This window comes from Watersipora subatra, chromosome 9, assembly GCF_963576615.1.
Source record: "Watersipora subatra chromosome 9, tzWatSuba1.1, whole genome shotgun sequence".
Taxonomy (NCBI): Eukaryota; Metazoa; Bryozoa; class Gymnolaemata; order Cheilostomatida; family Watersiporidae; genus Watersipora; species Watersipora subatra.
In genome coordinates, this window is record NC_088716.1 from 63,839,780 (window position 1) to 63,855,761 (window position 15,982).

The 15,982-nt window shown below is 39.0% G+C and overlaps 1 protein-coding gene across 2 annotated transcripts in view; it reads left to right on the top strand.

Moving 5' to 3' along the window:
* Positions 1-15,982, top strand: part of LOC137403997 (multiple epidermal growth factor-like domains protein 6) — a 54,242-nt gene that overhangs the window by 33,387 nt on the left and 4,873 nt on the right. The window contains exons 14-30 of one of the 2 annotated variants that reach the window (XM_068090151.1): positions 2,520-2,546; positions 3,446-3,588; positions 3,750-4,039; positions 5,169-5,398; positions 6,297-6,422; positions 6,791-6,935; positions 7,112-7,198; positions 8,376-8,530; positions 8,967-9,146; positions 10,203-10,422; positions 10,844-11,029; positions 12,252-12,436; positions 13,132-13,242; positions 13,465-13,617; positions 14,023-14,172; positions 14,449-14,553; positions 15,450-15,707. In XM_068090151.1, the coding sequence (XP_067946252.1) occupies positions 2,520-2,546; positions 3,446-3,588; positions 3,750-4,039; positions 5,169-5,398; positions 6,297-6,422; positions 6,791-6,935; positions 7,112-7,198; positions 8,376-8,530; positions 8,967-9,146; positions 10,203-10,422; positions 10,844-11,029; positions 12,252-12,436; positions 13,132-13,242; positions 13,465-13,617; positions 14,023-14,172; positions 14,449-14,553; positions 15,450-15,707 (2,751 nt within the window). The remainder of the gene's footprint in view (positions 1-2,519; positions 2,547-3,445; positions 3,589-3,749; positions 4,040-5,168; positions 5,399-6,296; positions 6,423-6,790; positions 6,936-7,111; positions 7,199-8,375; positions 8,531-8,966; positions 9,147-10,202; positions 10,423-10,843; positions 11,030-12,251; positions 12,437-13,131; positions 13,243-13,464; positions 13,618-14,022; positions 14,173-14,448; positions 14,554-15,449; positions 15,708-15,982) is intronic. The other variant, XM_068090152.1, reaches the window with a different exon arrangement.

Consider the following 15,982-nt stretch of genomic DNA (forward strand, 5'->3'; position numbering starts at 1 on the left):
CTAATGTTTTTTCGCATTGTTTGCTTTCCATTTGTTAATTACCTTGCAGTTTACAATATGAAAGATACTGTAGACCTGGTTCCACCTGTCACAATAAAGACCATATATGGTATTATGGCTAATTTTAGTTCAAGTATCATCTCATTGAACTACAACACTCTGTTTTCAGGCCTTTATGTTATATTTGGACGTTAGTCACTTTTTTTACTGCCACCAACAATCTACGTGCATTTCAGCAACCTAACACCCTCAGTCTCCAGTTCACCTTGACCTTTCCTTTGACAATTCTCCAGTTTCCATTATCATCTGTCCATCGTTTCAGTGTGAACTGGCCCAAAGCTGTTTATTAGTTTGATGGTATACAGGCTAGTTTGAGTATCACATGCCATTGCAGTGAGTCATACAATCCCCAATGTTCATCACCCATACACCTGTCCTTTGTGGAAACTGTTTATCTGATGAGTCATATGTTCTATCATAACATCGCTCCTGACAGCGCTAAGTTCTTTGATGGGAGTACCACGGACATTTCTATCTTTTACCCTAACACATCCTACTTGGAATCTCATACATTCTAAAGTTTGAACAGAAGTGATTTGAAGGCGCTTTGTTTCTCTCCAGTGACAATATGTATAGTATAGAGAGGCTAGGGAAGACAACTCTTACAGGACCAAGGCTGTTTGTTCCTTACCTGTGTATAAAACCTCTTTGTATTAGCTAATAGGTAGAGGTTTATATAAGATGAACTTCCACAAAGCTTTGGTAGATTTTATCAGAGAGTAACGGTATTCTTCTAGGATTTGTGATTGTTGTTGATGTTTGAGGCATTTGACTGCCAGGATCACCAGTGAGGTGATTTGACTGCCAGGATGTTTCCAGATTAAAATCGTCAAAACTTGATTGTGGTTAAAACACTCAGATATTGACAGCCGATATCAACTATAGCAACGATAGCGACTAGTGATGCCATTTAGCACAAATTTTTCTTCCAAGTGTTTTAACCGTGATCAAGTTTTGTCGATTTTAAGCTTGAAACATTCTGGCAGTCAGATCGTCTGGAACATCAAAAACAATCACAAATGATAGAAAACTACCGATACTTTCTGATAAAATTTACTAAAATTCTGTGAAAGTTCATTTTTAAAGACTGTATTTACCAAAGTCGTACATTTTCTCGTGATTCCCTTGTTAGAAATAAGGCTAGGAGGCCCAGCCATCTTAGCAACTATAGCCTTTCTTTGGAAGGCTTACTTTTAAAATTCTACAACTGAACTACAGTTTTTCAACTGAATCAATTATAGCTGTATGTAAAAGTTTCTTTAAAGGGATAATTAACAGCCTGCACCACACCTCTCCCACTCAGTAGTAGCCTACGTCTTTTTCATCCTTGTTGGCAGTTTCTAACACAACAACACATGGCCGTCAGAAGGCAGACATACTGCGTCATTTTTCATCTTTGTATTTAATATATATCTCTGCGCAACAGTAATCTTGTCGTTTTACTTGCTTTGCCTTAGACACGACTCCTGTCACTACCTCTTTTGTTGGGAGGTCAGGTACCAGCCCTCTCCCTAAGACTGAAGGTAAAAGTCCAACCTCTTGCATTCTGGTTTCTCCACTTTGCCTGATTTTGCTATGTCAAAGCTATGCACCAAGAGACACTGCAATTCTATAAATCACAGCGATTATAATATGCTGCCAGCAATTATCTTATAACATGTTTGCGGCATGCGTTCGTAAGTTATATGAATGCGATCGCTCTTTAGTGAATTGTACAAAAATTGGAGTCTCGTCATTGCTTTATAGAATTGCAGGTAACATTCACTTTCAGAACACTTTCAGCATTTTATATTTTCTTTTCTGTAATCATTTAATTTGAATGCTCGTTTGTTATGAGCAACTTTGGTAAAACACAGCAGGCCTATCGCTACTCATAACAATTATTATAATAACTCTATTAAAATAACTCTATTGCTCATGCTCAAGTACTCATTTGAGTTATTCTATAGAAGAACATGTTTGACTGGTATGCGTAGTTCTGTCTCCTTGACAAATATCTACAGGCTCCCGTAATACCAACTCCGCTAAAAGCTGTATAAATGAATATTTTTACCTCTGATCAGAGTCTCGATGTCTTTAGATAATCAACAAAGTTTGTACATGATCAGTAAATTATAATATGAACTTTCCAATTTTTCATTTATGTGGAAATTGTCTGCTCTATGCACTTATACACACTACTGCATGGGCAGAAAAATTGATAGATGATTCTACATTTCATATTAGTTAGCACCCAGCCCTGGAACACCGTTGCACGCACCTAGTGAACTTGTGACCTGTAAATAGGGTTGTTCTTTAACTTATCAAATGTAAATAGATAAAATGTTTGAGTAATTTACGCTTACATATTTTATGGAGATAATGTCTGGAAACATAGCTCAGCCTCTTACTGCTCTTTGATGTTGTCAATAAACATCTGTTTGTCATTCTGTTTAAATGCGCATTCGCTGTCATTGAAGAAACCAAACCTAAAGAAGGAGGAAAAGGTAAGGGCCCTGCTGATATTTATTCGTGGGAAGTGGTAGCTACTCGTAGATTGCTCTCTAATCAAAGCTCTGTATTAGTCCTTACATGTATACGCTTCCGTTTTAAACATTGTTAGTTTCTTTGGTGTTGTTTCAAATATGCTGATGATAGCTCATCTCTCTCACTGATTGGCTTGCATATCTGCTAAATTTATTTCTGATTGGCCGATTTGTTCATCACATCCAATAGTTTTTTCTACGGAGTCATTGTACATGAGTTACAGCACCCACTCGCACGTGTTGCTGAACTCTATTTTTTCTTCTATCTTCAATGCCTACAACATCCTTTACACTTCGACAAACCTATCCTCCCTCACTCAAAATCACTGAGTCACATCTCATGTGTTGGCATCTCATTCTTGGTACCATCAAACTTCTCTTCGACGTTTGCTAGTCTTATCGGTTGTCTCGTTAGCTTCGCTACTACCTGGTTACTTTCATTTGTTCTCCTTTCTGATTTAGCGGATAAGTATTAGCTATTGTCATTGGTTTCTCAAACTCACATGCCAGCTGATTGACTTCTATTTGAGTACCTCTTGCTGTAGTAACAGCTGATTAGCTGTTTTAAAACAGCACTGCTAAAGCTAAGCTTTTTATCAATAAACACTGCTATTGGTCTTTTGTTCTCCATAACATGGCATGACTAAATCTCTTTCTCTGTACACACATGTACAGCTTCTATTGGAAATAAAACCAACCTAGTGTACAGTCTCCATGGTGAGGCTCTGAAAATCATTATTTCTCCTGTTTGATGATCCTGACTCCAATGATAGGTAAGACGTCGCATCTAGCAGGGCTGGTCAAGAAATGACTGCCGTTTGTTTTATAATAAATTAGAAAATAATAATTATTATTTGTAGCTTGTTTTGCTGGAACATTTGGTGACGACTGCCAATATGAGTGCAGCAACTGTCAACATGGCTCTAAATGTGACCAATTCTCTAGGAGCTGCGAGTGCACTGACGGGTGGCGGGGCACCATCTGCGAGCTCCAATGTGAAGAGGTTAGACAGACCAGAGGCTATATGTACATAGCATCTACTTATGACTGCTGTTTTGTCTCAACAAACAACTGAGCACCTAGTAGCACCTGTCTCACCTCAACAACTAACTGAGCACCTTGTAACACCTGTCTCACCCATTATTCTCACCCGCTGTTCTCTAGGGCTTCTACGGAGAAGGCTGCAATGAGATCTGCTCATGTCTAAATGGTGCGAGTTGCCACCACATAACTGGTGACTGCATCTGTCCCCCCGGTGTGAAGGGTCGATTCTGCGAAGATGGCTGTCGACCGGGTTATTACGGCATGGATTGTAACAAGGAGTGTCCTTCTGTGTGCACCACAGGCTTTTGTGACAGAACTCTAGGGTTTTGCCAGTGCCCAGCAGGCTTCTTTGGGCAAGCTTGTGAGAAACCATGTCCAGCCAACAGCTGGGGTCCCAACTGCAGAGAGACGTATGTCCATACAGTAAATATTATAAATGTACATAAGATAACAGCGTATATCTGCTGCGCTATTTATCTGGGAGTTGACATTGTAATTACTTGCAACATTCTTACTATATCTTACTGTTTGTTCTCTCGCATGTTGCATGTCTCTGATGTGTTACATATCTCATACCTCCTACCCATTTCATACCTCCTACATATCTTATACCTTATACATATCTTATACCTCCTACATATCTTATACCTCTTACATATCTCATACCTCTTACATATCTCATACCTTCTACATATCTCATACCTCCTACATATCTCATACCTCCTACATATCTCATACCTCCTACATATCTCATACCTCCTACATATCTTATACCTCCTACATATCTCATACCTCCTACATATCTTATACCTTCTACATATCATATACGTCCAACATATCTTATACCTCCCACATATCTTATACCTCCTACATATCTCATACCTCTTACATATCTCATACCTTCTACATATCTCATACCTCCTACATATCTCATACCTCCTACATATCTCATACCTCCTACATATCTTATACCTCCTACATATCTCATACCTCCTACATATCTTATACCTTCTACATATTTTATACCTCATACATATCTTATACCTCTTACATTTCTCATACCTCCTACATATCTTATACCTCCTACATATCTCATACCTTCTACATATCTTATACCTCCTACATATCTTATACCTCTTACATATCTCATACCTTCTACATATGTCATACCTCATACATATCTTATACCTCCTACATGTACATATCTCATACCTCCTACATATCTCATACCTTCTCCATATCTTATACCTCCTACATATCTTCTACCTCTTACATATCTCATACCTTCTACATATCTTATACCTCATACATATCTTATACCTCCTACATGTCTCATACTTCCTACATATCTTATACCTCCTACATATCTCATACCTCCTACTTATCTCATACCTCCTACATATCTCATACCTCTTATATATTTCATACATCTTACATATATCTTACAAGTCGCATATCTCAAGCATGTTACATACCCTGGTAATGTTACCCATTCTGATAGCAGCGTTATGTTATAGTAAGGTCTTAGGTTTATAACAGGTGCAGCTGTGTTGAGAACTACTCCATAGGCTGCAATTCTACCAACGGTGCATGCATCTGTAAGGCAGGCTTGCGAGGCCCTCAGTGCAACGAGCCGTGCGAAAAAGGAACTTGGGGATCGTCATGCAAGAATGTATGTGTTTGTGAATCAGACATGACTTGTGACAGTGTCACTGGCAGGTGCCATCGCGATTGCCCTTCTGGATGGACGGCTGAGAAATGTGACCAGCGTAAGTATTGGTGCTTGTCTTGGCCAATCATGGAATCACACCTCACAATCACATGGAATTATAAGTCTTCATGACTACTTGTTAACATCTGTAATATTAATCACCATTGCGCAACAATCAATAGGTTCATTACACATATGAGTGGTTTCTATGACTTTGGTATTTCATACCATAGCCAGGTAATTCATACTATGGCTTAAGTTTTTTATACCATGGCTCGAGTGTTTCATATCATGGATTAGGCTTTTTATAGCATGGCTCAGGCCTTTCTAAGAACTAGTTTGCATGCAGTTCTAGAATTGCAAAAGCAAGGATATGATCATTCTAAGAATCAGTGAATTAGTATGCATGTAGTTCCAGTAATAGTTTTATGGGTTCTGAAAGCATGTATATTGTAATGTTGTATAGCTGTTTCTGGTTGTTTACTAGTAAAAAATGTTCACTTTTTAGGTGTAGGTGGAGCCACTGTGACCTGTTGTTCTTTTAGAGGGTGTAGGTGGAGCCACTGTGACCTGTTATTCTTTTAGAGGGTGTAGGTGGAGCCACTGTGACCTGTTTTGGCTAGAGATTTTCATGCTGATATACCTTATTTAAAGCCACTCCTAGGATTGCATCATCTTACAGAATCTCCCTTATGGTTTATGGATTCTCACTTCTGCTTGATCATTCAAGGCTTTGAAAAACTTCTCTGAACCATTTCTGTTGTGACATCAGTTTACGACTTTATATTTTTATGCCCTGTCATCTAATATAATCTTATCAGCTGTTGCATACATTGCAGATGTTTGATAATTTCATGAAGGCAGCAGGCGCGAAAATATAAATCTCAGTTTCATTTGGATGTTTTATGCGAAATATCAAGTGAGGCAAGCTGGTATTACTATGACTATCATTACAGCCTGTCCTAGTGGCACATACGGTAAAGGGTGTGAGAAGAAGTGCGTCTGTAATAGCAGTCCATGTGATCCAGAGACGGGCCAGTGTATGTGTATGGCAGGAAGAACAGGGGACCAGTGCTCTCAATGTAAGTCATACCTCTCACCAGTGTCACATACACAGTTTTCTCCTCCAACAGTTGAACCTACCTATATGTACACATGAGCTGTGCCACCTACCTATGTGTACATGCGAGTAGTACCACCTACATGTACATGTGAATAGTTGTACCTACCTACATGTACATGTGTGTAGGAAAGCTGTAGACCTAAGAAAGAAAACTGAGATCATATATATCAACTCAGTTGCAGGTCTTTGAAAGATATTAGCTCACTCACCCTCCTACTAATAAAACACTCATTGAAACATTTTGCCCGTGCCTTGCTGGTAAGGTTACGCAACTCCTGTTAAGGCTTGGCATTGGTCTCTGTTCATCTTCTATGCTGATATTTTTAGCTTGTGCGGATGACAGGTTTGGAGTAAATTGTGAGGAGGAGTGCGTGTGCCAGAACGGAGCTCTTTGTGATGATGCCACTGGAGAGTGTCTCTGCACCTCTGGTTGGTTTGGGGCCAACTGTTCCAAGCCATGCCCGCCTAGTAGGTAAGAAACATTCTATTTTCTCTCTCTGCCTAAGCCTCTACAATAACTCTATATGTTGAAGCGCCCTTGCGATCAGTGTGCCTACTGCCCCTCAGCAAACTCACATCGCGGGTATGTCAGTGAATAGAGACAGCAGTTGTCCGTTTGTCAAGGTCACAACTTCAATTTTTATGCAGGTATGGCAAGCAGTGTCTGAGTCAGTGTCAATGTGAGAATGGAGCTGCATGTAACAAGACAGATGGCTCCTGTCAGTGTTCCTCAGGGTATGTCAGCAAAACCACATACTTAGTTCTCTTGTTTCTGCTATGAAGGCTCATATTTAATCAACCACAGATTCATGTCTATATATATAAATCTCATTGTCCGTCTGTCTGTCCAGCTGTCTGTCTGTCCAGCTATACCCATTCAAATTTAGGAATGAAATGTCTGCTTCATGGTGGATTTGATCTTGGAACCTCCCGTTCCCCAGGCGATTATCTTGCCAATTAAGCTATGCTATTCATTAGACCTTAATTGTGGTTATGTTGGTTACAATACGCATAGCACCAAAGCTTGCTCTTATTAGTAAGTTTAGCAATGCGATACTAGCGTACTCAAATTAGTCATTGGCAATGTGCCAGGCTAGTGGAAAATGGCAGGCAATTACATTACCTGTCACTGTTTATAAGCTGATTTTTAATAAATACTGTGCAACGCTGGGTATTTGGTTAGTACTATCATAATGCTTACCTTTTTAATACATTAAAATAAACTACAACATATTATTTTAATTTCAAAACACATTATTTGCACGAAAAGGTAAACATAGTAAACAGCTTTGTCTGCAGACTCTCAATTAATCTAAGACTGATGACTACCAGCAGCAATGATGTCCTACTCTATTGCTCACTCTCTTTAGATAATCAATAAGTCAGGGCTTTCAATAATCCTCCCTAGTTAATGCTAACTTCATGGGAAAGGTATTATTGCAAACATAAACAACTGCTTTAATTTTTATATGATTTAAAATCTCTCAAACAAATATTCAAAACTAGATTTAACATCCCTGTACAGATGCATGATGAATCCAGCACATACAAATGTATGTCATAAATTTAGCTTCCAGCTTCAGTTTGTCTTGTTGTCAGATCATTCAACAGACAAGTTAGTCTTATGATTTTAATTGGTGATAATAACTTCATTAATAACTTAATAACATGCATTTTATCGGTAGGACATTTTAAACACGCATTTCTATTGGTAGGACACAGTGAAATATACTATTTCTGGCATTTCTATACTACACTAAGGGTTTGCTCACGTAAAGCAACAAAGGTATAAGTGTTGTTAAAACTGTCTTTTATCATTAACTATAATTCTTCATTCTACAGAGCGCACTATTAGTTTATAACCTCTGTGTTACACCATCAGCCTCTTCAGCTTAGAAGTGCATTTATGTAGATACACAGGTGCCAAATGTGACCAGAAATGTGCCCCAGGTTTATGGGGCGTAGACTGTGCCAACCATTGCAAGTGTAAGAACTCTGCGGAGTGTGATGCCGCTACAGGTGAATGTATCTGTGCCTCCGGATGGAAGGGAGAATTCTGCAGACAAAGTGAGATGTTGCAAGTACCTTTGTATATATTTTAATAGCCTAATGTTCATTATAAAAACTCAGTTTATTTTATGGTCAATAAAGCCATTATATTATATTACTTTATTGGCAATAATTTCATTTCAAGCAGAAATGTTTTCCAAATTGTGCCGTACAAGAATTATAAATAAAAGAAAGAAAGGGCAACAGTTAGCCAATCAAATCCATTAAATAGTTTGACATAGAGTGTTTAAAATACTATTGTCTGTTAAGTGGATGGATATTAGGTAAAAGATTGTTAAAGCAGCTAGCAAATATATTTCCAAAATATTTGTCAAATGTTGTATACAATTTGCTCATATCATAAGGTAACATGAGTTCAAAACCTGTAAGTGTCATGTAAAAAGCGAATGCGTAGGCCTTTGCTTTATTATGTGTTCATCTTTTGTTTTATCAGAGTGTCCACAAGGTTTCTACGGACCCGGATGTGAGAGCAAGTGTGAGTGTGAGAATGGAGCCAGCTGCGACCATGTGAGTGGAACATGTACCTGCTCAGAAGGTTGGAGGGGCGTGCTTTGTGACAAACCTTGTCCCAGTGGATTCTACGGGTTGGATTGTAGAAGGCGCTGCATCTGTGGTACATCTCTTTTTTTCATTACTTTACCGTGCAGTCAAATAGCTTCTAACTAGGGACTGTGTAGAGGGGTACAATAACTCCTAACTAGAGACTGTGTGGAGGGGTACAATAACTCCTAACTAGAGACTGTGTAGAGCAGTACAATAACTCCTAACTAGGGACTGTGAAAAGCGGTACAATAACTCCTAACTAGAGACTGTGTAGAGCAGTACAATAACTCCTAACTAGGGACTGTGAAAAGCGGTACAATAACTCCTAACTAGAGACTGTGTGGAGGGGTACAATAACTCCTAACTAGGGACTGTGTAGAGCGGTACAATAACTCCTAACTAGGGACTGTGTAGAGCGGTACAATAACTCCTAACTAGGGACTGTGTAGAGCGGTACAATAACCTAATCACAATTACTATCGTCTGCCAGTTACACTTATTTGTGAGAGTTCTAAAAACCTTTGGGACGTCAGTCTAAGCGATTTACTTTGCCAAAAGCTGGAGTTGCCCTTCAGTATTGTAAAATTGTTAGTCGCCAAATAATATTCCTCGCTTCCTGTTTCAGAGTTGTTTCCCTTGGCCAATGAAAATGCCAAGTCACGGACCTACAGTTAGTAACATGGCTGGTTGTCGTTTACTCTTCGTTGTTGAAATTCAATTATTTCTAGAGCCATAGAGTTGTATTGGTTTGATGTCTATCAATCAGGTTGCTGTCAAATTGTGAAGTTTATTGTTTTCTGTGAGAGTTAACATTACAATATGTGATTACTAGCTGTGCTGTTGTGATGGTCTGAAGCAGAATATCATTTCAATTGTTTCATCTGAAAGTTGTCTAAAATCTAATTATTTCCAATTACTAGCTAATTAACACAATTCTTGCAGGCTCAAAGGATGTCCCCTCAGTGCACATGTTAGCTGTCTTGTTAAAAGTATTTGCAATATGAAGAGGTCCTTACATGCCTCCAACAACCTGTTTTAGAGTTTATACGTCGTTAGTTGAATTGTCGAAAGAAATTGTCACTCAGCCCTTCCTTGTCATGTGATTGTCAATTGCCGTTTCCTGCAGAAAATGGAGCAAGATGTAGCCCCATAACTGGAGAATGTTCATGCACGGCTGGCTGGTCAGGCCCCGGCTGTCTTGTACCATGTCAAGCAGAAACATACGGCCCCAACTGCAATTCGTCATGCCAGTGCGCAAATGGCGCTACTTGTGACCCACAATGGGGAACTTGCCTCTGTCTTTCTGGCTGGAAAGGGCTGCGTTGTGATGAACCTTGTTCTGATGGGTAAGAATATGTGTGGATTCTTTAGCATAATGAAGGCAATCCATCTTCTCTCCTTTCACCAATGCAAATCCTAGTTTTATACATTGGTGAAAGGCAACTGTTACAAGACAGTAGTAAACCTACTTGCTTTTCATATTCAATGTATTTTACTTAAAATGTATATTATTGACAGCTGCATAGTTGTGCTTAGCGACAATACAATGTATATTTATTGTACATGTAGTGTTTTCATACTGGGCCTGTTACAATGTGACAAATGTGTAGGTGTTACTATTATATTGTTATAAACTGATGCAATTTAAAAATACTGTCAGATGACCTTTAGCGAAAGTTGACTGCTATTAGAATGAGTTTGGAGAATATTTTTAGGCGCTGTAATTTACTTTGAGGTATCTATACAGCTTACAATGTCCAATTGTAGATATTTTGGACCCAATTGTGCCCAGAGATGCCAATGTCTTCAGGGTGGTCTCTGTGATCCGATCACTGGAATGTGTGATTGTCCCGCTGGTTGGTTTGGACCTACATGTGAGATTCCTTGCCCTTCTGACACTTGGGGTCCCAACTGTCAATACTATTGCCAGTGTCAAAATGGATTCTGTGACAGGTGGGTCACCGTGTGTCAGCTCATGCATATCTCTTTCTCGTGATATCGTTCAACCGATCAGAGTATTGATTCTCTCTCTAGGAATACCAAATGCTTACATTTCCATTTGATTTCAATACTGCCCTCTTCCGAGGACCGGCTACACACACTGGCGAAAGTATGTGTTTGCTTTAGCAACACATTGATGCTACTAAACGATGCTCGGCATTGAAAGATATTGACCAATGAGAATTGACCTGAGGTCAAAAGGAAGACCATGACATTTGTGCTGGATTTTCCATGACCATTATTTAAGTATCATCAGCATATTTATTATGTAATACGGATCATATTTATTATGTAATACGGATCATCATATTTCTTATGTAATATGAATCATCATATTTATTATGTAATACGGGTCATCATATTTATTATGTAATACGGATCATCATATTTATTATGTAATACAGATCATCATATTTATTGTGTGATGTTGATCATCATATTTATTATGTGATACGGATCATCATATTTATTATGTAATACGGATCATATTTATTATGTGATACGGATCATCATATTTATTATGTAATACGGATCATCATATTTATTATGTGATACGGATCATCATATTTATTATGTAATACGGATCATCATATTTATTATGTAATACGGATCATCAACAAGTTGTGATAGTAATGGTAGTGCAGCTTTTTGTATTGCTATATTTTGCTCAAGTTAAATTGCTGCACATTAACAATAAAAATTAGACAAGTACAAAATATAATTTTAGTCCATAAAAGAAATGCAACTAGAGAAACTTTCAACATATTTAATCACATAAAGAGTTATTTAAAAAGTTTCATGCTCAGCTCCAATTTACACCAGTAACCTTTACATTTATGTGACAAGTGAGAGCATGTTGGTCTCTACACAATGCACGGCTATGTGCGCAATGCATTTCATTCATGTGTAGCTGCTCCTTCACTCGGGAACCCATTTTAACAATCTTACCTTCCTAGCTTATGCCTATACGAGAAACATTCATACTTGTTCCTCTATTCCCAACTGACCAGGTAGTTTATACGAGACTCTCTTTCCCAAACCCCAACTGACCAGGTAGTTTATACGAGACTCTCCAATCCTCCTTCTCTAGTATCCTTCCATCTGTCTAACTGCCAGAGTTGTATGGAGCTGTTAATGTATCTATCGCTACTCATCCTGATCACTTTATACACAGGTATACAGGGGTGTGCAGTTGCGAGCAGGGCTGGCAAGGTAGTGCGTGCAGTGAAGTCTGCCTTCCCGGCTATTATGGTAAGGGCTGTGAGGCCGAGTGCACCTGCCAGAATGGGGCCACTTGTGACCATGTCTCCGGCGAGTGCTCCTGCAGACCAGGATGGAGGGGGAAAAGATGTGACAAACGTAAGTTGTCTTTCTTTTCATTCTACCGCTGCAGTCAGTTTAGTGGCATCTGGTTTACACAGATAATCACTGCTGTCATACACCAGAATATACGATAGTTATTACTAGTTATTGGTACGCTAGTTATTACTAGTTATTGGTACGCTAGTTATTACACTCGAATATATTCGTTATCTCCAGTAAACTTGTTTGACAAATGTTTCGTCGTACAGCTTATCTGTTAACTGAGTTTTTGTTACTTAGAATTTGTTATCAAGGCTGGATAGTTGAGGTAAAGCAATAAATGGTTGTTACTAATCACCTATGTACATCTGTAATAAGGTCAAACAATGTATCCTTATGACTAATGACCTGAAGATATTGAGGTCAAACAGTAAATCCCTATAACTAGTGACATGAATATATTGAGGTCAAACAGTAAATCCCTATAACTAGTGACATGAATATATTGAGGTCAAACAATAATTTTCTATAACTAATGGCTTGAATATATTGAGGTCAAACAACAAATCCTTATAACTATGACCTGAATATATAAAGGTCAAACAGTATGATTTACTTCAAATTAGCATTGAGGTGAAATAAACTGATACTCATCTGAAAAGAAGGAATCAGAGTAGAGAAAATGGTTTAAGTTACTATAAATATTTATACTTTATATTTCGAGTTTGCCTCAGAAATTCCTCTGATTTTAGCGTGCAGAAGTCGATACTTTGGTGAGAAGTGTCGTGAGGTGTGCTTGTGTGACACTGACTTACCCTGTCACCATGTGTCAGGCGAGTGTAAGTGCCCAGCAGGCTGGACAGGTGAGTGCGGAAACATATCCTTAAACAAGTCTGGTCACAAAATCTTTAACCTCTTTTAGCATTTTCTCTGAAGTGCTGTTGCTGAATATTTGGTGTGAATTATAAAGGTATTCTGTTGTCTACCACCAGTATTACTGATGCATATTCATGTACTAGGAGCTTTTGTTATAGAGATATTCCGTTGTCTATCAACTGCATGTTTGATGAATATTCATCTGTTAGGGAGCTCTTGCTCAGAACCCTGTCCCGACGGCAGATTTGGCCCCGAGTGTCGAGGCAGATGTGACGGGTGTGACCCAGATACGCAGACGTGTGACCATGTGACTGGAGAGTGCATTTGTAAGCCTGGCAAACGAGGTCAAGGCTGCGCAAAAGGCAAGTGTACCAGGATTAGTGAATATTAGTGAATTCACTGGCTGCATTGTTTGGTAGATCATATGGCATCGCCTCCATAACATGTATACACAATCGTCTCAGGCGATTGGCTGAGATATTACTGTTTAATAGCTAGATACACTACTGCTAGTGCATCATTCAATATTGCTATAGGATGCCTCCTTTGGCGTGCTTTAGGATTCATCACACTTTAAAGAAGCAGATCAAAGAAATTAGAAAAGATATTGGGTAGTTTGTGTAATTATTGGCTTATAAGAAGCAGATTTCTAACAATATCTGCACATATATTGAATGTGTGACCCATCAAATAAATCAAGGTGGTGACTACATATACTCATGAACACACTATATGTAACTAAGCAGTCTTGTGTCCACCTGTTATAGTGTGTCGCAAGGGAAGGTATGGCCCATCATGCAGCATGAACTGCACGTGCGAGAATGAGGCATTCTGTGACTCTGTAACTGGAAAGTGTGAATGCAAAGAAGGATATATTGGAGCAGTCTGTGAAAGAAGATGTCCAGAAGGATACTATGGTATGTCGCTGATCAACATTCTGTTCAGTCAGTGCTTCCTGCCTCGCTCTAAAGAGAAAAAGGAACCAGTCCAGCGGCATTAGTTCTATTGGAAAAGAGCACTTGGCATGTGTGAAGTAACTATGTAGCTTATAGAACCTAGGTTCTCAGACTACATGTAGCTGGGCCTCAGTCTACAACAATTGTCACTCGGTGTGCAAAATATAGGCTCACAGCCTTGACAACTTTGTCTTTAACGAAACATTCTCAGCGTTCAACTGAAAGGCTGTTCTTTAGGTTTGGGCTGCACTCTGATGTGTGACTGCAAACATGGAACATGTGATCCAGAGATAGGCAACTGCAGGTGTGATACTGGATGGCGTGGTCAACAATGTGATCGAGGTGAGAAATTGAACAGAGATTAGTCAAAATCACCTGCATTATTGCTGCCAAGAATACTGATTCAAGATGTGTGACAGCAATATTGCTGCTGAGAATGCTGATTAAAGACGTGTGACAGCATTATTGCTGCCGAGAATTACAGGGCAGACATTGTCGCTTTAATAAAAGTGGTTTCCTTGAGAAAGTCTATAATCATGTGACATTCTTGGGCACTAGCGGTAATATAGGTCACGGACAGACATAAACTCTTATCGTTATAGTTATGTAGCCAACCATTAACACAACTCACTAAAAATCTAACGTCCTAGGTGACACACTATTGCTGTGTTATTCGTTGTTATCCAAGGCCAATCAAGTCATAAAAACTAGCCCTATCCGTAAATAAATTATGGATGCATTGTCATTTCACCTGATTCAACGAATATGTATTGCTAAGGATTTGAGTCTATTGTGGGAAAATCTAAAATTGGAGTTGGCATCAATACGAGCACGAATAAGTTATTACTGTAAAATATAGTGCAGCTGTATAGCACTACTCTATGGTGCTACTCTATGGTGCTACTCTATGGTACTACTCTATGATACTACTATATGGTACTACTGTATGGTGCTACTCTATGGTGCTACTCTATAGTACCACTCCTAAATAAAGCAGCACTATATTACTACTTATAGTGCTGTCTTAGATCGCAGCTTTACATATTACAGATTGTGTTGTATTTCTGTAACAGCTTGTATCACAGCGTGTCTCTACCACACATGCACCTTGCACTCTGCTGGGGTAGGCAACTTCCTACTATATAAGAAAATATGTAATCCTTCACCAACTTGGGGTGGATCACAAACAAAGACAGGCTGTTCCTGACCACACTTTAACATTTAACGCTTTTTTGTAGAGTGCCTCGCAGGAACATTTGGTGAGAACTGCAACGGCACATGTGAGTGTGAGAATGGTGCTCAGTGTCACCATGTGAGTGGAACCTGCAGTTGTGGACCAGGCTGGACAGGGCAAACTTGTGGTGAAAAGTGTCCATCTGGCACTTACGGAGCCAACTGCTCTCACGCATGTCTGTGCAAAAACGGTGCTACATGTGACAGATTTGATGGATGCTGTCAGTGTACTGCTGGTTGGCAGGGCCAAACCTGCGACATGGGTTGGTATTGTTCACTTGTAGGCTGACACAACGGTTGTAATGAAATAAATTTATAGATATTTAGTCTCACATGTTAAGCTTTCACTATGAATCATTTTCTTAGAAATTAGCATCCTGGTTGATTATCTGCTCAATTATTTGATTATCTGGCAGATTTTGAAAATTTTCAGTATTGTGAGTCACTTTCCTTGCTTAGACAACTGCCAATATTACTGTTACTACTGCTGCATCTGTTACTGCTACTACTACTATTACTGTTACTATTACTACTAATA